The sequence below is a fragment of the Vicia villosa genome, linkage group LG3, assembly GCF_029867415.1.
Source record: "Vicia villosa cultivar HV-30 ecotype Madison, WI linkage group LG3, Vvil1.0, whole genome shotgun sequence".
Taxonomy (NCBI): Eukaryota; Viridiplantae; Streptophyta; class Magnoliopsida; order Fabales; family Fabaceae; genus Vicia; species Vicia villosa.
The window spans coordinates 33040871-33063854 of record NC_081182.1 but is presented as its reverse complement, the minus strand read 5'-3'; the positions used below and the strand labels follow the sequence as shown (position 1 = coordinate 33063854).

At 33.0% G+C, this 22984-nt stretch overlaps 1 protein-coding gene across 1 annotated transcript; it reads left to right on the top strand.

Moving 5' to 3' along the window:
- Window positions 1-4701: 4701 nt before the first annotated feature.
- Window positions 4702-16352, top strand: LOC131657838 (serpin-ZX-like). The gene is made up of 3 exons (XM_058927196.1): window positions 4702-5097; window positions 5199-6005; window positions 15444-16352. The coding sequence occupies exons 1-3, from the start codon at window positions 4702-4704 to the stop codon at window positions 16350-16352; spliced, it is 2112 nt and encodes a 703-aa protein (XP_058783179.1).
- Window positions 16353-22984: the final 6632 nt, after the last annotated feature.

The window sequence follows — 22984 nt, the reverse complement described above, 5'->3', positions numbered from 1 at the left end:
CCAACAGGTTAAGATTGAACACCAGAGGCCAGGAGGAATGTTGCAACCACTGGAGGTGCCAACGTGGAAATGGGATTCTATCTCTATGGATTTCATTGTGGGTCTACCTCGTGCCCGAGGCGGACATGACTCTATATGGGTAATAGTGGACAGGTTGACTAAGTCTGCTCACTTTTTACCTGTAAAGACCAATCACAAGGTGATTCATCTCACAAGGCTTTTCATAGCAGAGATTGTACGGTTGCATGGCGTGCCGTCCAGTATAGTGTCTGATCGTGATCCAAAATTCACTTCGAGATTTTGGAAGATGTTTCATAAGGAATTAGGGACTAGATTGGATATGAGTACGTCTAACCATCCTCAATCCGATGGGCAGACGGAGAGGACGATCCAGACAATAGAGGATATGTTGAGAGCTTGCATTCTAGAAGAAGGTGGGAGTTGGAAAGATCATTTACCATTGATAGAGTTCGCATACAATAACTGTTACCATGCTAGTTTGGGTATGGCTCCCTATGAAGCTCTATACGGGAGAAAATGTCGATCACCTTTGTGCTGGGCCGAAGTAGGGGAGAAGAGTATTCTTGGACTGGAGATTATATAAGAAACCACCGAGAAAGTTAAGATGATCCAAGATAATCTCAAGAAAGCCCAAGACCGACAAAAGAACTATGCGGACAAGCGGAGGAGACCTTTGGAATTTGAAGTTGGTGATCATGTGTATTTGAAGGTCACTCCAAGATTAAGGTTGGGAGGACCGTTCAAAACGCGTAAACTCAGTCCGAGATATGTGGGACCGTATCAGATTATGAGTCGGGTAGGTGAAGTGGCTTATCAGTTGGCATTACCACCTTCACTATCCGGGCTGCATGACGTATTCCACGTATCTCAGCTCCGAAAGTTCGTGCCCGATACCTTTCATCCTATCCTTCCGGATTCTGTGGAGGTAGAACCAGATCTTTCCTATGACCCTCAACCTTACCGTATCCTGGAGCGTGCGAGCAAGTCTCTACGGAGTAAGGAGATACCTATCGTGAAGGTGATGTGGGATGAGGCGCGTCCTGAGGAGGCTACTTGGGAGCTTGAGTCAGAGATGCGGGAATCCTACCCTCACTTGTTTTGGTAAGTTTTCTTTGAATTCGAGGACGAATTCTATTTAAGGGGGGGAGAATGTAATACCCGGCATTATATTTATTCGATCATTATAATCACTAATAAAATTGGTATGAAGTAAGGTGGATAAATATGATGTATATTCCACTAATTGATCTTTAGTGTTAACTAAAACTATTAGTGGTAATGGGAAGGGTATAATGGTATTTTCACCCTTAAGTAGAATAGAAGCATGTTTGGTTGATCCTTCTTTCCTTTTACAAAAAACCAGAATTTGTGTTGGAAGAAAAAAGAGAGAAAGAAGCGTGGAAAGAGAGGAAGAGGAAGAAAGTTCCAAAAAACTTGGTTTAAGCTCACTTCTTGCATGCACCAGAATTCTGTCCAAACCTTGTTCCTTTCATCATCTCCATCTTGCTACAGCTTCATCATCATCTTCTTTCTTCTCTAAGGTGAGTCCATAGTTAGTAAACTTGGGGTTTGCATGTTGGGGTTTTATTTGGGGCTTTAGGGATTGTGTGATAAATAATGAATCAATGGAGCTGAATTATGTTGTATTGCCTTAAATCCTTGTTGGTTGATGTTTCTGAATAAGATGCATGTTTTAAATTCGTGGGAATTAGGTTAGTAATGCAGGGGATGACTTTAGAAGCACTTTTGGGACTGTCATAGACCTTAGAAAACGCAGATTTTGGGGTCTGTCAGTCATGTAACCAGTTACATGGTTGATGTAATCGGTTACATGTGTGAAAAAGGGTGAAAAATGCAGTTTTACAGTGATGTAACCGGTTACATGATTCATGTAACCCGTTACATTGCTGTTTGGGGCAGATTTTCCAAAACTTTGGAAATTCATAACTTTTGCGTCGTAAGTCCGTTTCGCGCAAACTTTATACCGTTGGAAAGCCAATTAAATATACTATCTAGGAAAATTAGTCTCGGTGTTTGAATATTATTTTTCGGCATATCAGACGTACCTTTAGTAAAGAGCGACATGAATAATATTTGGATAATATGCTGTTATAATGAATTTTTTCTCTTCAAATACTATGCTATATTATTGTATGCTATGCTGGAAGTATGAAAACTCCGTCGTTTTGGTTGAACGATCGGATTGCTTGTCTTGTTTGTGACCTTGACTTTATGTCATATTTTTGTATGCTTGAATCGAAGTGGCCGGCAGGCTAGATTGGGACGTTGCTCTGACCATGTAGTCTATGAGCCCTCCCGGACCGTGTCGTCCAATGGAATAACCCGTTCATGTGTATTGTTCGATATGGTGTGCATCTGAGCTACCGTTGCAGTGTGCTCGTGAGTTTCCGTACGGGGTTTTACTCACCTGGCATTAACACACGTGCGTGCTCGGTATGGTGGGGTTATGCGGCTATGTAGGCTAATGCATAATGTGATAACTCACCTCTAGTGAAGTCACGTAGACTAACACTAGGCATTCGCCCGATGGGCTCAGGCGTCAAGGTGGCGGTTTGTACTCGGCGTAACTCACTAGCGTGAAGGAGGTTAACGGGATGATGACGCCAATTAGGCCAGGTCATCGCACGGCCATTTAGGCTTGTGTGGACTCGTTTAACCATCCTGCAGTGTGCTTGTACAAGTCCCTTGACAAATAGGCAGGAGGTTACTCATCGAGGATGCATTTATTCCATAATCCTAGCCGGGGTTATTTACACTTCTGAATTCCCCGTATGTGGATGCAGGTTTGCATACTTTTTTGTTATACAATGTGCATTTGCTTGAGACAAGTCCAATGGTGGATAAGTCGCCTTGTTTATTCCGTGTTTGTACCGGAAGCGAGAATAACCCCGAATCCATGGTGGATTCGCTTATTTTGTATGTTCCCTTTAGATCCGAGCGGACTAATAGGATAGGTGGACTCACTGAGATTTAGTAATCTCATCCCATTCCAATTATTATTTTTTCAGGTGGTTCGAGGCAAGATCGCGGTAAGGGAAAGATGGATTAGATCTCTTGGCGATGCTTGGATGTTTCTTTTAGTTGTTGTCGTGCCTATCTGTTCTTGTATTTTGGACATGTACTGTTATGATGTACTTGTATTTTGGCCATGATACATTCGGCTTTTGTATTCGTGTACTTCTATTTTCCGCTGCTAATATTATGTAACTGTTGTCTTATGAACCATATATAATACTTTATGCATATTATTCTAGACAAATATGTGTGGGGTGTTACATTTACACTATATTGTTGATATTTTATTAAGGATTCAAATTATCAGCTAATGACTGAATTAATTGTCATTTATTTTAAAATCTTAGAATGCAGATACGTTTATATGTAGAGATGATATATATTCTCTATATCTCAAGTTTCTATGCTAAATGAGAAGTAATAAAAAACTTAATTATATTATTTGCATTGAGGAAGTCAACAACCATGACTTTAAGAAAGTGAATGGATATGGCTGTAGGAAAATGTTGAATTTCAAATACAATAATGGACAATTAATTAATAATAGTTATCATATAAAAATATTATACTATATGATTTTTTTTTATTGAATAGAATATATGATTTTCCATCAACTATTATACTTTAGTGATTAAATTATTTTTATAGAAGCATAATTATTTTTAGTAGAAAGGGTTAAAATAAACTATTTCAACATTAATACATTTATCACACAAAAATGATAATGATTATTAAAAAAAATCATAATAATTAACAGTTTATAAAAAAATTCAATGCTATTTACATCACTTAAAATATTAGATAGTGAGAATATGTCAATTATGCTAGTTACGAAAACATATACAATGACTACTCTATTTAAATGATTTATTATTATCAATTTTCATTTTATAAGTTATTTGTTTATTATTTTTGTGTTTTATTAATATTTAAAAAAATAAAAAATGGTAATGATTATTAAAAAAATCATAATAATTAATAGTTGATAAAAAAATTCAATGGTATTTACAACCTTTAAAATATTAGATAGTGAGAACATGCCAATTATGCTACTTAGGAGGACACGGCACTACTATCATCCCTTAAATATATGTATCAATTTTAAAAACTCCAAAATTAAATATTATTAATAATAATTCAAACACATTAAAAAATGCAAAGAATCTTGATATCAATAATTACAATTTATTTTGAATTCTGGGGTAAGGAATCGCTTACCAATGTAAAATTTACATCCCATTTTAAAATTTTAGTCTCACATCCCATTTTGGTGTATTTTTTATGACGTGGCTAGTGAAAGTGATTATATATAATGATTTAGGTGGTATAATTCTAATTCCACATTTGTATAATTATTTTGTATTATAATAATAATTATAATAATATAATTTTATATTTATTTATTTGAAAGAATTAGTTTTTTTTTTTAATTATTGGTAAACTTTTGAATGAAATACGTTCATTATAATTTACAAAATTCAAAATAAATCTATATTTGCATAACTTGATTAGCAAGACATCTTTTACATAACTTGTATAAATATATAAAAGGGTTTAGGGTTTAACAAGCTTCTCTCTTCTACCTCTCTAGGGTTTTGGGAGACTTCTAAAGTTATTTTGTTGATCGATTCAATCAGAATAAGAATGAATCTCCTCGCGGAATCAACCACCAACCAAACGGAGGTTTCATTGACCATCGCCAAACATTTGTTCTCTAAAGAAGCATACAAAGAAAAGAACATTGTGTTTTCGCCATTGTCGCTCCAAATCATACTCAGTATCATCGCTGTTGGCTCTCAGGGTTCCACGAAACACCAGCTTCTTGAATTCCTCCATTCTGACTCTACCGGCAAACTGAAAACCTTATGCTCTCAACTCGTTTCCTATGTGCTCGCCGATAACAGCTCCGCCGGCGGACCTCTGGTCTCTTTCGTCAATGGTGTTTGGGTTCAACAATCATCTTCTCTTCAATCTTCCTTTAAAAAAAGCGTGGCTACTGATTTCAAAGCCGCTATTGCGTCAGTTGATTTCCTAACCAAGGTATATATATTAATCTATCATCGTACTATTTTAGAGTAATAACAAATATCAACATCTACTTAAACAATCAATGTCTAGCTAATTTTATATTGTTTTTAAAGGCACATGAAGTGAGAAAAGAAGTGAATTTATGGGCTGAAAAAGAGACCAAAGGTCTTATAAAGAATCTACTTCCACCTGGTGCAGTTGATAGCTTAACCAAACTTATCTTTGCAAATGCACTATACTTCAAAGGAGCATGGCGGACAGAGTTTGATATATCAAAAACAAAAGACTATGATTTTTACCTTCTCAATGGCAGCACTGTTAAAGTTCCCTTCATGACGAGTAAGAAGAGACAATTTATTAGAACTTTTGATGGTTTTAAAGTCCTTCGTCTTTTTTATAAGGGAGGTGAGTCATATAAGCATGAGGATAGGCGTAGTTTCTCTATGTACATTTATCTTCCTGATGCAAAAGATGGATTGTTAGCTTTGATCAGAAAGGTTGCTTCTGATTCTGAGTTTTTGAAGCATCTACGTCCTAGAGATTCAGTGCCAGTAGGTGACTTTAGAATTCCAAGATTCAATATTTCTTTTGACCTTGAAACTTCTAGAATGTTGAAGGAGTTAGGAGTGGTTTTACCTTTCTCTGAAACAGGTGGAGGTTTGACAAAAATGGTAGAGGACTCTCCTATAGGTGAAGAACTTTATGTTTCGGCAATATATCACAAATCTTATATTGAATTAAATGAAAGAGGAACTGAAGCTGCTGCAGTGACCTGGTTGGAAATGAGGGCAGGATGTTCTAGGTTTAGAAAACCACCACCACCTCCCATAGACTTTGTAGCCGACCACCCTTTCATGTTTTTGATTAGGGAAAATTGCTCTGGAACAATACTCTTTATTGGACAAGTGCTCAATCCCGGAGTTTTAAAAAACGGTCAAATACCGCAAAAACAATCTCATCAAAACAGTAATAAAAGGCGCCGACATTGATATCATTATTATACCATTTTTATGATGAAGCATAATTTAGATTACCGGAAACTCTTGGTTGTATTTTGAATCTATTTTTAAGTGGCATTTCTTGTGCTTTCTTTTAAAAAAAAAATTACTCTTGCTCATTGAATTGGTAGATGTTTTTTATTTCAAATAGTTTCCGTTTAATTATTTTTTCTTCAAATGTTCCCTACTTGTTCTTTGAATTCCCATTATAATCAATTGCATTTAAAGTTCACACATCTCAAATTCTATCTTACTATTTTTTGGCGATTACAACTATTACATCAAACTCAGAAAGTGTTCCCAACATTAACTCATAATTGCATGTGCGGTTGGTTATGTAAACACTCGTTTTCACATGTAAATTCAAAATGTTTTGGATCATGAGGGGTCTGAATTATTATTGGGATTTGAACAATCACATAAAATAGTTTAAGTTAAAACCTCAACATTTTCCATCTAGTGTGTAACTCTTACTCACTTAATATACAGTCTTCCTATCAAATGTGAATTCACTCATTCTAGTAGGTATTGCTTCCTCTCAAAAGAGATTTTTTTTTCATTCATCTATATTTGCATGACCGTTGTTTGCTCTAGTTCCATTATTTTTGGGTCATCACATTGAGATTTAAATAATTACTTAAAATAAGTTGGACACTATATTTGAACAAAATGTCATAAGACATTAGATTATAGTTCTCTCACTTATAAAATATTTAATATTTTTATTTTTATCAAATGTGAGACTTTTATCACTACTATAAAAAATATATTTTTCCAAACATTTTATTACAGCAATTTTTTATTTTTTACTTATAAAAAAGGGCGTCTCTCGTTAATTTGTATATTTATATTAAAATTTAAACACTTTTCACTAGGGCCGATCCAATCAAATTGGAGGCCCCATTCTAATTTAAAAAATGGATTCAATTTTAAAAAAAAAATACAATTATAATAATTAAAATAAAATATAAAAAATAAAATTATATATTAATAAAAAATATTTAATTATGATTATTTCTACTTTGATCAATTTTATGTAATTTATTTAAGAATCTATTTTTACAAAATTTGTTAGTAGTTAAGGTAATAGTTTAGAATGTAGTTGGATAGTGAAAAGGAACGTTTAATAGTGTATATGTATTATGGTGACAACAAGGATTTGAACTAAGGACATCTCAATTATAATACATATTAATTTACCATTGGGCCATGTTCATGTTCGTTTTTTTTTTAATAAGCAACTTCTTGTATTAAAAAGATAGGAGCACTAGGGGTACTCAAACCCTTACAAGAAAAGAAAAGAAACACTAATCTCACCTACAGGTTCACAAACATAGATAAGAATTGTGAAACCATTCATAAAAACTACATAAAATTCTATCACTAGCTTCTATTGCCAACCATCATCAAGAAGACCACAAGATCAAGCGATATAGTTCCTCAATATCCACCGCAACATTATTGAATACTATGTCATTTCTGTGTCTCCAAATACCCCAACAGACTGCTATCCAAATGGCACTGATCCCGCTTCTCGCCATATTACCGCCCGTTGTCTCAATGCAATTATTTAGATGAATACAACAATCTATATCTAAAGGAATGTCTACCTCTAACCATCTATATATCTTCCTCCACAGTGGCTTTACTGTTGTACAAGACAGCATGACATGGTTTAAGTCTTCCTAATGCAACTGACAGAAAGCACACAACGCCTCTTGTTGTTGTGTAATAACGCTCCTAGAACGAAGTTGCGCTCTCGTTGCCAGCCTATCCAACAAAAGCCTCCAGCCAAAGAATTTCAATTTGGAGGGAACCAATGCCCCCCATATGTTACGCAGCCCCATTTGCCTTTGATTTTCCACTTCATCTCCCCTAAATGCAGCACTCAACAAATAATAAAAAGATTTAACAGAGTACCTTTTGGAATTGTCAAATGGCCACACAATAGCGTCTGGAACTTGTAAGACCTGATTAAGGCCCTGCAGAATCACTTCCAATTCTGCTAACTCGTTTGTTGCCTCTCTCCCATATGCGTCTTCTCCATTCCTAATCCTCCACTGTCACCCTCCGCTATTCCAGCTCCCCATACTGCTTACACTACAAGAATTGCTGCCAGCTTCTATGAACATATTAGGATAACAGTCCGCCAGACAACCAATCCCCAACCACGCAGATTTCCAGAAAAGCGCAACGTTACCATTACCCAATTTGACAGAGATTTTGCTCAGGATACCATGAGGTTCTTTGCACACGGCCATAACTTTCCTCCACCATAGTGAATCTGAATTCTTTGAAACATACTCAGCCCCATTCCAAATTCTCTCCCTAAGATCTCCATATCTCCCTTGCAACATATCTTTCCATAAAGCATATTCTTCAGTCAACATTCTCCAAATCCTTTTGGATATCAAAGTCGTATTGAAACAACGGATGTCCTTGATACCCAACCCACCTAATTCTCTTGACTTGCAAATGGAATCTCAACTCACCCAAGCCACCCCCTTCTAATCTGTTGAACCTCGCCACAAAAATTTCCTTTGGATTGTGATAATTTGGTTAGCCACTTTGACTGGTAGCTTGTAGAATGACAAATGGTATACTGGAAGGTTAGTCAAAATTGTATTCAGCAACGTGATCCTTCCCCCAAACGATAGAGTCCTGCTCTTCCAAGTAGACAATTTTGTCCTCATTGAATTAATCACCGAATTCCAAAAATTTACTTTCTGATGACAACCACCGATCGTAATACCTAAGAACTTACAAGGGAATTGGTCAATTTTGCAACCCAGAAATTGAGAAGAGGCCTTCAAATCATACTCCGCCTTGCCAATACCATAAAGCTTGCTTCTACACAAGTTTATTTTTAGCCCAAAGACCATATCGAAGCCTCGAAAGATAGCCTTCAGAGTCCATATATTATCAAGAGAACCATCCATAATCATTATCGTATCGTCTGCGAATTGTAGCAAAGAATACACAAGTTCCTATGAAATTCTAAATCCCTTATAAGTACCATTGGTGACTGCCTGCCTTGTCGTCCCAGCCAAGCCCTCAGCAACAAGAGTAAACAGAAAAGGAGACAGTGGGTCACCTTGTCGGAGACCCCTATAAACAGAAAATTCTGACGTCGGGCTGCCGTTAACTAAGATAGACGTTGAGCTAGTAAAGACAACCGCTTCCATCCAAACCCTCCATCTTTCGCCAAAACCCATTGTCATACCCCAAAATCTGCCCTCTCATTTTTAAAGACAAAAATCTTCAAATGCGAAAATAAATAGGACATCCTAAGCTTCCCAACAAATTTAAAATTATTCTCAAATAATGAAAATTGAGAAAATTATGGCAAGTAAAAGTTGGGAAATTTTGAGTCAGTGCATAAAATTCAAATTGAGCAAATTCATTATTGGCCCATAGTTTTAATTCAATCATCCCTTAAATTGTTTTATTTTAGTTGTTTTGATTTATTCATTTAAATAATTCAAAATAAAGAAAATAAAATAAATTAAGCTCTTAGTAAGGTCCAAACCCATCTTCCTTTTAACTTAATGTTTTCTTATAAATAACTAACAACCCTTATTTTAAACGATTTACTAACCATTCACCTCTACCAAATTCTCCATTCCCATACACTAACAATCAACAACTCTCATGATTAAACACCCATCCACAAAAAACCCTTTACCATCGTTTCTAACCATTACGAATAATCTTCTGTCACTCTAATTCTGGTTGCAGCAGAGTGATAAATTTTCCAGCCTATCAGCTGAATTCTGAAACTACTGTTTCGATTTGCTCCGAATTTTTCCCGAGAAGTTCAGAAACAAATCGAGGAACAATACTTCTTTAGAATAAAATTCTAAAGGATTTCGACGCTCAAAATCGCAAATTCCTCGTTTTTCTATTTTATTTCATTTAATTTCTATTTTCATATTTTCAAAAAAATCTCAAAAAATTTGTAGCTTCGTTATCTTATTTTATTTGATTTTATTTTGATCACTTTTCTATTTTTCCATTTGTTTTCTTAACCGTAACATTGCATGGTTTATGAACAGGTTTCCTATGGATTGGCAAACAAGAAGGAGCTTTATCCATTGACCTCAAGGAGGTTATTCGTATTTTTCCGAAAGCCTTTTGGCTTTTGGCCAGATCAAGGTTATTCGTATTTGGCCAAAAATCTTTTGTTATTTGGCCAAATCAGATTATTTGTAATTTTGTCCATAATTTAATTTTCTAAACCCCGAATTTTTTCATGTGTTATTATTATTGTTATTATCTTCATTATTAACATTATTACTATCTTTTTTTACAAGTACTTCCTTTGGCTAAAGATGAGCGGTGCAAGAATATGAGTTTACCATTGTTAGGGCATAAAGCTTTTGCCTCTTCAAAAATCCCATTGGCATCCCATGGACCTTCAGCCACACCATATCAGATCAAATCCTGGGGCTTTGGCTAATATGCATAAGGATTTTCCTTATGCACCATGCATAAGCCTACATAAGTCATTGGATCATGTTTTTAATCCAGTATTGAGTATTGAGTATTGAATATTGAGTGGTGAGTATTGAGTAATAACAATTGATGTCTAGAATTTGATCCAATGATCCAAGGGTCCATAATAATCTATGCACGGTGCATAGATTTTTATCTATGCACGTAACTGCACCCTTTAATTCATTTTTTTAATTATCGGTTTATTGTTTTATTATTTAAATTTTCACTAAAACCTTAATCTTTTTTTCTCAAACCATAAAATTCATGTTATTTTCATAAATCACTCTAAAATCTTTTTTATAAAATTTATTTTTTGAATTTAAATTAATAATTTAGAGCAAAATTTATTTTTAGGTTTAAATAATTAATTTTTTAAATTTAGGTTAATTCAACAATAAAATTTTTAGACTTAGTTTAATTTAATCAAATTAGGATTTTTAGGCTAATTTATTTTTAGGTTTTCTAACCCTGATTTTATTTTTTGGCTAACTATTTTTCATCATGACTATTAATCACTATTTTTCTTGACCCTTTTAATTTTTGATCTGTTACCTTATAATTGTTGAGGTTTTTGTATGTGCAAATTCTCTTCTCACCCCTTACTCTGTGATTGTCGTATGTGCCTTTAATTTAATTCTGCCTTATTATTTATAATTTTAGGTTTTATTTTATTATTCGCATTGCTATTGCTTGCTATTATTTATAAAATTATGTAACTGCTCATATGGTGTATTGTTTGCATTAGGATTTTAATTTTGCCTTTTATTTCTGCCTTTTTATTATCTGTCTTCATTTCAAGTATTTAATTTTCTGTCTTTTAAATTCTAGAAAATGTGTATAGGTCAACCTCAGACAAAGGCATGGAAAATGTGTATGGGCAAATGTGTCAGTTCTGTAATACGGTGAGAGAACCGACTTTTTGAAATGTGCGGATAGCAAGAGTTGCCACCGACTTTTATTTTATCCAATTTATAGAAAGGCTAAAAGAACAGAAAAAAAACATTTTTAAAAGACTTTGAGTTCGGGGGTAGATTATACAAAGGGAAGGTGTAAGCACCCTTTGTATCCATGGTTATCCATGGGCTCTTAATTGCTTAACTCACTTTTGTTTTCAAAATGTTTGAAGTGTCATGTGTGAATAAGAAAATGTTTGAATAAGGACTTTAGCTTGTAAAATAAGCGTAGCCTTTTTGAAAGTAATTTGAAAATAGTGGGAAAAGTATTTTAGATTTCAATTTGAAAAAGAGCAAGCAATTAAAAAGTAATTACCCTTAAATTATAAAAAATTGTTCTTTTAGCTTTTTAGGGCTATCCTTACCATAGGAGGGTAGGTAGTCCTTTCATTGAATTTTAAAAGGGTCATCGAAGGTTATCATTCTCCATAAGACTGACCCTACCATATAAAGGGTAGGTAGTCTTTAAGGAAGAATATAATAGTCATTTTAGGCAACCGGCGAGGATACCTTAGCAATGGGGACGATCATCCTTTATAAGGCAACCTCGAGGGATAAAATTGATGGTGAATGAACTGAGGCAAATATTTGCTTTAGGTACCCTCGGAATCGAGGGACTTTACTATTTTAGAATCAACATTAAAGGCAACAAATAATAAGGCAACAAGGCAACCAGGCAAGAAGGGTTACCCCAAAGGTGTGTGGGTGCACAATCATGTGATTAAATTCAGATATATTATCTTGTAAATTAGTGGCTCTATGTTCAATTCAAGGTTGCACTCCCTAAATTACTCACCACGCAGTTAATAAAATAAAATGCAAAAAAGTAAACTCTAATTAAACTATTACATCCTGTGAGCAGTTACATAATAAGGCAAAAAAGACTTGCAGGAAAACCACAAGAAATAATTAAGTAAATGATAAACCTGCAAAATATCAAGTGATAGTGATAAAAAGCATTTTATAATAGGCAAAATAAAACCAGGGTTAGAAGGCAAAAGATTAACACCAAGAAAATAATGTTAATAATAGAAACCTAAACCTACAGTTAATGGGCAACACCTACCTAAGACCCCTATGACTACTAGGGTTTTAAAATAATCGAGGCTACTAGGGTTTTAAAATAATCGAGGCTCTAAAAATTAATTATTGGTTTTTAACCTAGTTAATTTTAATTCGACTAATCCTGATTAAATTAACCCTGATTATTTAACCTATTATTGATTAGTTAAATTTACCTAAAATTATCTAAATTATAAACCTAAATTCAATTAAATTTAACCTAGCCTACATTAAAAAATTAAATTGATTTACTAAAAAAACTAAATATAAAAAAAAGTAAAAGTTTTGTTGTTACATAAAAAAAAGAATTATTTTAAAAAAAGTTTTTTCAAAAAGAAGAAAGAAAAAGAAAATAAAAGAACTCATATGATTAAAAATAAAAAGGGGAAAGAAAATTTGAGGAGTTATTGCTTGTTGGGTGGGTAAAGGGGAAAGTGTTAGTGAAGAGTGTTTGTAGAATTTTATGGATTGACACTTATTCTTTAGTGTGAATATGGTGAAAGATAGAAAATTGGGGATTATTTGGCTTGCTACCTCTTGGGCCATATGGTTGGTTAGAAACGGTGTGTGTTTTCGGAATGAGTCTTGGAATGTTAACGACATCGTTTGGAACATTAAGCTTTTGGCATGGAGGTGGACGTTTTGTGAGAATATTACACGATCCAATTTTTTCTTTTACGAATTTTGTAAGGAGCCGTTGTTCTTCCTCTCGTAATTGTAATTGATTTGTAATTTTCTTTTGTCGGTTTTAGCCGTTCCTTTTGTAATCGGGTTGGAGAACCCTTAGTTCTCCCTTTTAATATATCTTGATTACTAAAAAAAATATGATTAAAAATAAAACGATTTAGAAATACCTGCGCTAAAATAATTTTACAATATGGTTTATAGAAATTTATCACTCAACTATGTTATATCAATAACCTGAAAATTACCGTTTGATTCGGTGGATTACACGGTGTTTTCGATGCATATCCTATTTTTTAATAATAATTAATAACTTCAGATTTGATCATTTGTTATAAAAAAAATTCTTATATTTTTTAAAAGTTTTTTAAATGTTTAACAAATGTATTATCTGTACATTATAATATATATTTTTCTAAACTTAATTTTAGAATAGAATATCCCTTTATTGTATTTAATATTTGATTTGAAAATTCTGTTACCGTTTGTATTCATTAGTATTGATTGCATTATAACTATTTTGTCGTCCCTTGATTCTCTCTCTTAAGTTAAGTACAAAACTTTTTCTAAACATCTTTTGCCTTCAATATTTTTCGCCGTCTCTCATTATTGCCCCTTATATTTTTGAGTAACTTGATTAGCAAGGCACCTTTTATATAAATAAATAAGGGTTTAGGGTTTAGCAAGCTACTCTCTTTTTAACGTCTCTAGGGTTTTACAATCAGAATAATAATGAATCTCCTCGCCAAATCAATCCCCAAAATATGATATTAAGATATTTATTCGTATTATGAAACCCAAAGTATGATATATATTAAGATATTTATTCACATGATGACACCACAAATATGAGATCATCAATATATATTATAGGAAGGATCTTTACGATACAATGTTGAATCCATACAATATGAAATCCAACACGGGTTTCTTAGTTATATTTAAAATTTAAATTATAATTAATTAACATAAAGTGATATTTTAAATTATGATTATAATTTAAGGAGCAAAATTAAAAGATGGAAGGAAGAAGCAATATTTTTGAAAAGATAAAGTGTAACTAATGTAATAGGATCAAATGTTAAATGTGAAAACAATAAAAATATTAATAAAAATTTGTAAAATAATATATCATTTTAATATAAAAATTTATAATGGATAATTTACCAGTTGCAAAGGTAAGGTAGAAAAAACCTTACCTGAACCTATATATATATATATACTTTTTCGAATTATAGAAAAACAATTTCTATTAATGAGATCAGGTAAGATTATTTTAATAATTGAATTGTGCATTGGGAATAAAATATCTCTTTATTATATCTAATATTGATTTTGAAAATTCCGTATTAATTGCATTATCAGTTCTCTCCTGCAAACTTTTCGCTCAGTAATATATTTCGTTCCCCTCAATAACATATTTTGTAGCCTCTTATATTATTGGTCCCCTAATATTATGAAAATAAATCGTAAAATTTTGGCCCCTAATATTTTTGCGTAACTTGATTAGCAAGGCACCTTTTATATAAATATATAAGGGTTTAGGGTTTAGCAAGCAAGCTGCTCTCTTTTCAACATCTCTAGGGTTTAGGGTTTTGCAAGCAAGCTACTCTCTGTTCAACCTCTCTAGTGTTTTACAATCAGAATAAGAATGAAACTTGTCGAGAGATCAACCGGCAACCTAACGGAGGTTTCATTGGCAATAGCCAAACATTTGTTCTCCAAAGAAGAATACAAAGAAAAGAACATTGTGTTTTCGCCATTGTCGCTGCAAATCATACTTAGTATCATCGCTGTTGGCTCTAAGGGTGCCACACAACACCAGCTTCTTGAATTCCTCCATTATGACTCTACCGGCAAACTCAAAACCTTATGCTCTCAACTCGTTTCCTATGTGCTCGCGGATAACAGTTCCGCCGGTGGACCTCTGGTCTCTTTCGTCAATGGTGTCTGGGTTGAACAATCATCATCTCTTAAACCTTCCTTCAAAAAAAGCGTGTCTACTGATTTCAAAGCCGCTATTGCCTCAGTTGATTTTATAACCAAGGTATATTAATATATCGATTCAATTTTTAACAGTTTTTATTGAATTTGTTGAGGAAATTCATAGCACAAATGATCTTTTTGTATAATATTAATATTTATATTTGATATTGTTTTAAAGGCACGTGAAGTAGCAAAAGAAGTGAATTCATGGGCTGAAAAGGAGACAAAGGGTCTTATAAAGAATCTACTTCCACCTGATGCAGTTGATAGCTTAACCAGACTTATCTTTGCAAATGCACTATACTTCAAAGGAGCATGGTGCGAGGAGTTTGATAAATCAAAAACAAAAGACTATGATTTTTACCTTCTCAATGGCAGCTCAGTCAAAGTTCCTTTCATGACGAGTAAGGATAAACAATTTATTAGTGTTTTTGATGGTTTTAAAGTCCTTCAACTTTTTTATAAGGAAGGTGAGTCCTATAAGCATAAGGATAGGCGTAGTTTCTCTATTTACTTTTATCTTCCTGATGCAAAAGACGGATTGTTAGCTCTGATTGAAAAGGTGGCTTCTGAATCTGAATTTATAGAACATACTAGTCCTACTGATTCAGTGCCAGTAGGTGACTTTAAAATTCCAAGATTCAGAATTTCTTTTGACCTTGAAACTTCTAGTATTTTGAAGGAGCTAGGAGTGGTTTTACCTTTCTCTGAAGCAGGTGGAGGTTTGACAAAAATGGTAGAGGAGTCTCCCATGGGTAAAGAACTTTATGTTTCAAGCATATACCACAAGTCTTTTATTGAAGTAAATGAAAGAGGAACTGAAGCTGCTGCAGCGTCCTGTGATGCAATATGTGGATGCTCTATGTTTAGAAAACCACCACCACCTCCCATAGACTTTGTAGCAGACCACCCTTTCATGTTTTTGATTAGAGAAGATTGCTCTGGAACAATACTCTTTGTTGGACAAGTCCTCAATCCCGAAGTTTTAAAAAACGATCCTATACCGCCAAAACAGTCGCAACAAAACAGTAATAAAAGGCGCCGACATCCATCACAACAAACTGGTTATAAAAGGCGTCAATATTGATATCCTTATTAAACCATTTTTATGAATGAAAATAATTTGTAATTGATTTATTTTGTAATTGATTTATATAGATTACGCGAAACTCTTGGTTTTGTATTTTGAATCTATTTTTAAGTGGCATTTCTTGTGCCTTCTTTTTTTAAAAAAAATTACTCTTGCTCATTGAATTGGTAGATGTTTTTTATTTCAAATAGTTTCCGTTTAATTCTTTTTTCTTCAAATGTTCCTTATTTGTGCTTTGAATTCCCATTATAAACAATTGCATTCAAAGTTCACACATCTCATATTCTATCTTACTAATTTTTGGCGATTACAACTATTACATTAAACTCAGATTACATCAAACTCAGAATGTGTTCCCAACATTAATTCATAATTGCATGTGCGGTTGGTTATGTAAACACTCGTTTTCACATGTAAATTCAAAATGTTTTGGATCATGAGGGGTCTGAATTATTATTGGGATTTGAACAATCACATAAAATAGTTTAAGTTAAAACCTCAACATTTTCCATCTAGTGTGGAACTCTTACTCACTTAATATACAGTCTTCCTATCAAATGTGAATTCCTATCAAATGTGAATTCACTCATTCTAATAGGTATGCTTCCCCACAAAAGAGAGTTTTTTTTCATTCATCAAAGATTCTTTCGTTTTAGACCTTCGCAACAAATGGCACAATCCAAGTGTCTATGTGGCGCGTTAACTTGACATTTTTTTTATTTTTTAATTCAATATGCTGACATGGAATTATGTATTTTTATTTGTAATTAATTTTAATTCCACGTAGATATTTTATGTATTTTATTTATTATTATTTCAAGTTTTCAAAATTTAAAAGATGAAAGCCACTAGACCACATTTTTTTTATGAAAACTTTTATCTCTCAGTTGTATATGTTATATTAATTAATTGTTATTTTATTTGATATATTAATAATAAATATATGTTAAAATGTTAATAAAATAATATTGTTTTATTGTTTATTTCATTTTACTGTATAAATATAGTAAAATGGATAGTAGAATCTAAATAATTTTAGATTGCTTTTATTTTCACTATGTTATATTATTCAATGATTTAATTTTAATATTGTTTTATTTTTTCAATATAGTAAAATAAATAGTAGAATCTAAATAATTTCAGTTTATTATTGTATATTAAAAATTAATTCCAGTTTATTCAAATATTTTTATTTCAGTTTATTCAAATATATACTATATGTTACAAATTAATTTCCATTTATTATAATATATTAGAAATTAATTTCAATTTATTCAAATATTTTTATTTCAGTTTATTCAAATATATACTATATATTACAAATTAATTTTAGTTTATTATTATTTATAAAAATTAATTTCAGTTTATTTTTAAATATATACTATAGTTGATTGATTCAAATATAAAATATGGATTATATTTAAATTAATTTCAGTTTATTTCTATATATTATTTTAAAAACACATTTTATTTTTATTTCAGTTTATTATTATTTAAAATCTATGTATTATTTATTATATTTTTAATCATTTTAACATATAACGATTAAAAAATTATACTCTTTAATTATTTTGAAATAAACTAAAATGACTTTTTAACATATAATAATAAATAGAAAAGAATTTTTATTGAATAATAAGATATTATTATTTATTATTAAATATTATGATACATTATTCAATATAAAATAGTTTAAACATAATGAAAATATCAAATATGACAAACAATTATTTAACATATACTATTGAGAAGCAAAAGTTTTCATGAAGAATAAGGTAGCCTAGTGGTAGCGCCTATTGCATACAAAATTTTATAATTTTCCATCTTTTAAATTTTGAAAACTTAAAATAAAATGCATAAAATGTCTAAGTGGAATTAAAAATAATTACAAATAAAAATACATAATTCCATGTCAGCATATTGAATTAAAAAAAAGTCCAGTCAGCGCGCCACATAGGCATTTGGAGTGTGCCATTTGCTGCGAAGGTCTAAAACGAAAGAATCTTTATTTACAAGGGAATAAACCAAAAGTCGCCTATATGGCAGGGGACAAAAATGGTAATAATCCATTATTTTTTTTAGATGTTCTTAACTTTTAGTTTTATGGTTTTACCGACTGTTGGAATATTATGAATATATTCCAATATAGGGAGATGAATTGAAAAAAGTTAAAGTCCCACATTGATGAATTGAAAAAGTTAAAGTCCCACATTGTATGTTAGTTGAAAAAACTCCTTAGTCCCACATTGCTTAGATTAGAAATCTTGGCTAGTTTACTTCATTATATAAGGAAGTCACTTGTTTCATTTCAAAACATACCAAAAACTTATTTTGAGTTTTTCCTTCCTCACTCTCATAAGTCCGCGTCTTTCGAATTGTCGAAGCGCCAACTTCTCCCTCTTTCTTTCTACTCGTTGAATTTTCCGAGTACTTTCTTGAATTCTCCTTAGAGAATAATGTTATTTTCTCCTCGTTTGAGTTGAGAAATTATAAGTATAATTTTTTCTTGGATTCTCTTTAGAGAATTATTGAAATTTCTCTTGGTTTGAGAAATTACTACGACTGGTCGTTATACCAGATACTAAGATGGTATGTGTACCATATTTGAATGGTCTTAGTACCATTTGAGGGTGTATTTCTAGACCGATTATCTACCGTGCAAGTAGTAATCGTATAGTATAGAACTGGGCTGTTTTATTCTGGAGGCGTCGTGGTTATTAAGAGCTGCTTTGCATAATTTGGGCAGTACCGCGAAACGTCTTAAAGAAAGCGTACTGATCTGCGACTCGACCCGGTAATTTCTTCGATGGCAAACTTGTTAAAATCGTGATCCAACAATTTTAAGACGTTTCGAATTGCCATGTCTATTGAAGAAATTATTGGTACTTCTGCGGATACTTTCTTTGACAAACTGTTCATGTTTGAGAGTTGTCACTTCAAATGTTGGCAACAAATAATTTTCTTCTTAATGTTGAAAAAGATAGCTAACATTTTGACAGAGGACATTTTGTTGCCCCCTTTGGGTCAACCGAACAAACTAACGGTAAGAAATCTGAGGATTAAAAAAAAAGGAACACGTAATAGTGTTGAAATTGAATCTGTTGCACAGATTAAAGCGAATAATTTACAGCTTAGAAAAGAAATCACCTTATAGAAAGAATGATTATAACATTCTGAATGAAATCTCAAAGGATCTGTATGACTATTATAGTAATTGTGATACTTCAAAATATGTTTAAGAGAATCTGAAAAACAAGTATGACATTGAAGAAGCTAGAGAACAGAAGAATGATTTTAGCAGCTACGTGAAGTATTAGATGGTAGATGAAAGGTCAGTGGAAACCCAAAGTCACGAACTTCAAAAATTGCTCATGAGATAATCACTAAAGGTATGTATTTATAAGAACAATTTGAATTTCTTTTATTATTGACAAACTGCCCCTAGTTTGAAAGTTTTTATGAATTATGCTTTGTTAGAAAACAAAATAATTTTTTATTTAGAGACTGATTATTCTCATTAAAGAAGAATATCAGAGACATGATTAAATAGAAAAGTCTTGGTTGCTTTAAACAAAAAAATAAATTCGGTCTGGTTCTAAAGCCATATGGCAAATTATTATAGAATTAGAACTGCAATATTGTGAACCGAATTAAGAATGGGAACCATTCTATGGCCCCAATTGCTCCAACTAGACAACAACCACCTCAAAGAAATGACATTGTTTTCCTTTTGTTTCAACTGTGGAAAACTAAGTCATATGGCTAAGAGATGTAGCATGTAATGCTTGAACTTGGTGTAGCCTGTAATGCACGAGTTAACCTGGCTAATGGAAAATTTATTCATATGGTCATTGAAATCAACACGGTTGATGGATCTGATGGTTGGTGGATAAACACACGCGTCTCTCGTCGTGTTTCCTATGATCGTGTTACGTTTAAAACATACACGAATACTAAAGATAAGAAAGTGTTGTTGGAAGATGTCCACACCACTAATGTTGTCGATATTGGAGAAGTGGAACAAGGTCCACCTATGAAAAGACTTCAATCTTGAAGGATGTCATGTATGCTCCCGAGATTATAAAGAATCATGTTTATGTTTTTTCTTCTTCTTATAAATGAGGAAAGATTTAGTCAATTTATTGGGGTAGATTTGTACACCATCATCACAAAGAATGATATTTTTTTTGAATGAAATTGATAAGTTTAAAAACTTTGTAAAGAATTTGAAAATGATTTAGTAAGAACTTGTAGTGATAGGTAATATGTATGATTCTAGTTTATTTAATAATTTTTATAAACTACATGAAATTGTACGTGAAACGACTGCTCCATATTCCCCTGAAATGAATGGTAAAGTAGACACAAAGAATAGAACTCTTACTGAACTTTTTGTTGCAATTATGCTAAATTCTGGTGTTGCACCTCACTAGTGGGGGAAATTTTATTGACTGTTTGTTATGTCCTGAATAGAGTTCCCAAGTCAAAGAGTAATATCTATCCTTATGAGATATTAATGAAAAGACAACCAAACTTGTCTTATTTGAGAACTTGGGAATGTCTGGCTTATGGCAGAATTCTGGATCCAAAACGAGTTAAACTCTCTAGTAGAGCATATGAATGAGTACTCATTTGATATGCAGCAAACAGTAAGGCATGTAGGTTTTATGACCTAAATGCAAAAGTGAGCATAGAATCAAATGATGATGATTTCTAAGAATACAAATTTCCCTTCAAATCGAGAAATAGTGGGGGCACTCAATCGAGTCACATTCTTGTGATAAGAAGCACAGAAAGCAGCAACAATGTAGAAACCGAACTTCGACGAAGTAAAAGAGTAATAGTTTCTAAAGACTATGGGCCTGATTATGCGGCTTATAATGTAGAAGAAGATCTATTAAATCTTCAAGAAGCCTTGTCATCTATGGATGCATATTTATGGCAAGAAGCTATAAACAATGAGGTAGAATCTCTGGGTTCTAACAAGACCTGGAACTTAGTAGACTTGCCTCCTGGATGCTAACCAATCGGTTGTAAATGAGTTTTGAAAAAGAAACTAAAACCTGATGGAACTATTGATAAATACAAGGCTCGCCTTGTAGCCAAAGGTTTTAGACAAAGAGAAAATGTAGATTTCTTCGATACCTTCTCTCCTGTCACTAGAATTACATCCATTAGGGTACTTGTTTCAATTGCTGCTATTTATAATTTAATAGTACACCAAATGGATGTTAAAAATGCCTTTTTAAATGGTGACTTAGAAGAAGAAATCTATATGGAACAACCATAAGGGTTTGTGATCCATGGACAAGAAAACAAGGTCTGTAAGTTAGATAAGTCTCTGTATGGACTAAAACAAGATCCTAAGCAATGGCATGAAAAGTTTTATAACTTAATGATATCGAATGGATACAAAGTGAATGAAAGTGACAACTGTTTAAGAACACTTTGATTGTAATACCTGTGTGCACACCATATGATCCAAGTGTGAAACTGTTTAAGAACACTTGTGAAAATGTAAGACAAACAGAGTATGCGAGCATCACTGGCAGCCTTAGAAATTCCACTGATTGTATTAGATCCGACATTGTGTATGTCGTAAGATTGTTATGCATATTTACGAGTAGACCGAGTAACGAGCATTGACAAGCTATTGAGCGAATCATGAGGTACCTTAAAAGGACCATAGATCTCGGCCTACATTATCAGAAATTTCCTGTTGTACTTGAAGGATACAGTGATGCAGATTGGAATACCTTGTCAGGTGATTCCATAGCTACTAGTGGCTATGTGTTCAACATAGTTGGAGGAGCTGTATCTTGGAAATTAAAGAAACAGACTATCCTGGCTCAGTCCACGATGGAGTCTGAAATGATAGCATTAGCAAATGCTAGTGAAGAAGCAAGTTGGTTAAGATGCTTGCTAGCTGAGATTCCTTTATGGGAAAAACCAATGCCAGTTGTGTTGATCCACTGTGATAGTACCGCGGCTATTGCAAAAATTGAGAACCGTTATTATAATGCTAAAAGACGTCAAATAAGAAGAAAGAAGAACGCCTTTAGAGATTGTATCTCTAAAGGAGCTGTAAGAGTGGATCATGTACGCACTAATGAAAACTTAGCAGATCCTTTGACGAAAGGATTAGCTAGAGAGAAAGTCCATAATACATCCAAAAAGATGGGACTAATTCCTATACAGAAATGAGTTGCTCATGATGGTAACCCGACCTAAATGACTGGAGATCCCAAGAAATAGGTTCAATGGGTAATAACAAGTTGTGAGTAATATGAGGCGATCATGCTAGTGTAAATAAAATAAGCATGAATCCTGAAGTAATAAGAGGATGAGATAATAGAAACTCTTAATGAGATCTATACTCTATATGAGGGAGTACCTAGGCTACATGAGTACTTTTGATAGACTCACCTATGTGATTGTGGAGCTGAGGTCGGTTCCTATGGAGTTTCGAGGCAGAATTCCTAGAGCCTTCACTAAACCGGGATACACGTGCAGGGCCATTAAAAGCACGGGCTATTAAGAATACACCTTAAGAAAAGGTTGTGTGCGGGTCTGATGTCTGAGATAGAGTTCAAGACAATAGTGTCACTCTTGTTGAATCGAAATCCTAC

Coding starts and splice junctions, on each gene's coding strand:
- LOC131657838 (XM_058927196.1), top strand. CDS start 4,702: ATGAATCTCCTCGCGGAATCAACCACCAACCAAACGGAGGTTTCATTG. Junction 5,098..5,198: donor CAGTTGATTTCCTAACCAAG/GTATATATATTA, acceptor TTGTTTTTAAAG/GCACATGAAGTGAGAAAAGA. Junction 6,006..15,443: donor GACAAGTGCTCAATCCCGGA/GTTTTAAAAAAC, acceptor ATTGTTTTAAAG/GCACGTGAAGTAGCAAAAGA.